We start from the raw sequence: 1,487 nt of genomic DNA, 5'->3' as shown, positions 1-1,487 counted from the left end.
GCTGCGGGGCCTGGCGCCGTCTGGCCGACGCGGAGCAGGGTGTGTGGGGGAGTCTGAGAGGTGCTGGGGGGACAAGGGAGGCTTCACACGCACACTCGACAATTTTGGGGGGGGGGGCGTCTGCAGAGGCCGCAGGCATGGCCCCAGCGATGCGCGGAGGCCGCTCAGCAGCACACGTTGTCGTCCTTCGCACGCGGCCACCCAAGAGGGCGATCGGCTGCCCCAGACGGGTTCTGCCTCCTCACCGCCACCTTCCCTTCATCCACATCGCTCGCAGCGAGCGACGCCGCCGCCCTGCGCGGCGTCTGGCTGCTCATCTCCAAGCTCGCGGAGCATGGGGTGGCAGAGCTGCCCTGGGACTTCCTGCACCACGCCTGGCTGGCACTGACCGCCGCCGGGGTGGGTGGGGCTCCCGGGAGTCAGGGCTGCTTGGACTCGTTGGAATGGGGCGATGCGTGCGCACCCCCTGCACATACCCCATGCGGCTGTGCTGGCACCGCCCCCACACCGCCGCTCTCCTTCCTCCTCCACCCCACGACGCATCCCCAAACCCACCGCGACCCAGGAGTCTGCCCCTGCCGGCGTGGCCCCGTCGTTGCTGGAGGCGGTGGCGCACGCGGCGGGCGGTTTCCCCCCCGCCGAGGCCGCGCGCCTGGCGGCCGACCTCCTCCGCGCCCTGCTCGCCTTCACTCTGGCCCCCGACGCCGCGGCGGCGCACGTGGCCGCCCTGGCGCGACTGTCGGGCCCGGACGCGGCCTGGGCGCCGCGGCTGGCGGCCGCCACGCGGGATGAGCTGGCCGCCTACGTCGACGGCCTCGGGTCCGCGCGGGGTTCGCCGGGGTCGAATGCGCCGGGGGAACTCGGGCCGGCGCACGCGAGGGCGGCCGCCGCGCTGTTCCTGGCGGGCGAGCTGGCTCTGGCGGGGCAGGGTGGGGGGACCACGGGCGCCAGGCTGCTGACCCTGGTGCAGACCCTGGCCTCCGACAAGGTGCTCGCTGCTGCGAGCCCGGGGTGTGCAGCCCCCGTGCCGCCGCCCGTCCAGGCGAGTGCGGGTGGGGTGATGTCGTGTCGGGGGTTTGAGGGACGCAGCCGTCGAGTACAAGGAGGCCTCCTGTCCACACCGACCAGTCCATCTCCTGGTCCCACACACCATCACGCTGACAGACTCCCACTCACCCTGCCAAAGAGGAAGACGGTGCCGGCCTGCGCAGGCTCCTCGTGCGCGTCCAGCAGGTAGAAAGGGAGCGCGCCGCTGGAGTCCAGGGGTAGCTCCGCCGCGTCACCGGTGGGAGCGCCGGTCAACACCGCGCCATCGCCGGGCGCCGGTGTGGGAGCCGGGGAAGGGCAGTCGACACCGGCAGCATACATGTCCTGCCAGCCCCCAGCAGCCACGGCCGTGTCGGGGGTGGGGGGCTGCACAGGGAGGGCCCCCGCCGGGGTCCGCCAGCCGCCGGGCTGGGGGGTGGCCGCCGCGCCGGCGGACGCAG

The 1,487-nt window shown here is 74.1% G+C and overlaps 2 protein-coding genes across 2 annotated transcripts in view; one reads left to right on the top strand and one right to left on the bottom strand.

Annotated features, from left to right (window-relative positions):
* F751_4544 (Condensin-2 complex subunit D3) overlaps positions 1-1,487 on the top strand; it is a gene marked incomplete at both ends in the record, with an annotated part of 9,548 nt that overhangs the window by 3,903 nt on the left and 4,158 nt on the right. The window contains 2 exons of the mRNA XM_011401939.1: positions 278-399; positions 566-988. Coding sequence (XP_011400241.1) covers positions 278-399; positions 566-988 — 545 coding nt within the window. The remainder of the gene's footprint in view (positions 1-277; positions 400-565; positions 989-1,487) is intronic.
* Positions 314-481, bottom strand: F751_4545 (hypothetical protein; the record flags this gene model as incomplete). The annotated part of the gene is made up of 1 exon (XM_011401940.1): positions 314-481. The coding sequence occupies one exon, from the start codon at positions 479-481 to the stop codon at positions 314-316; it is 168 nt and encodes a 55-aa protein (XP_011400242.1).

The sequence above is a fragment of the Auxenochlorella protothecoides genome (genome assembly GCF_000733215.1).
Source record: "Auxenochlorella protothecoides strain 0710 unplaced genomic scaffold scaffold53, whole genome shotgun sequence".
Taxonomy (NCBI): Eukaryota; Viridiplantae; Chlorophyta; class Trebouxiophyceae; order Chlorellales; family Chlorellaceae; genus Auxenochlorella; species Auxenochlorella protothecoides.
Note: the sequence above shows the minus strand (reverse complement) of the source record. Positions and strands in the feature narration are given on the sequence as shown.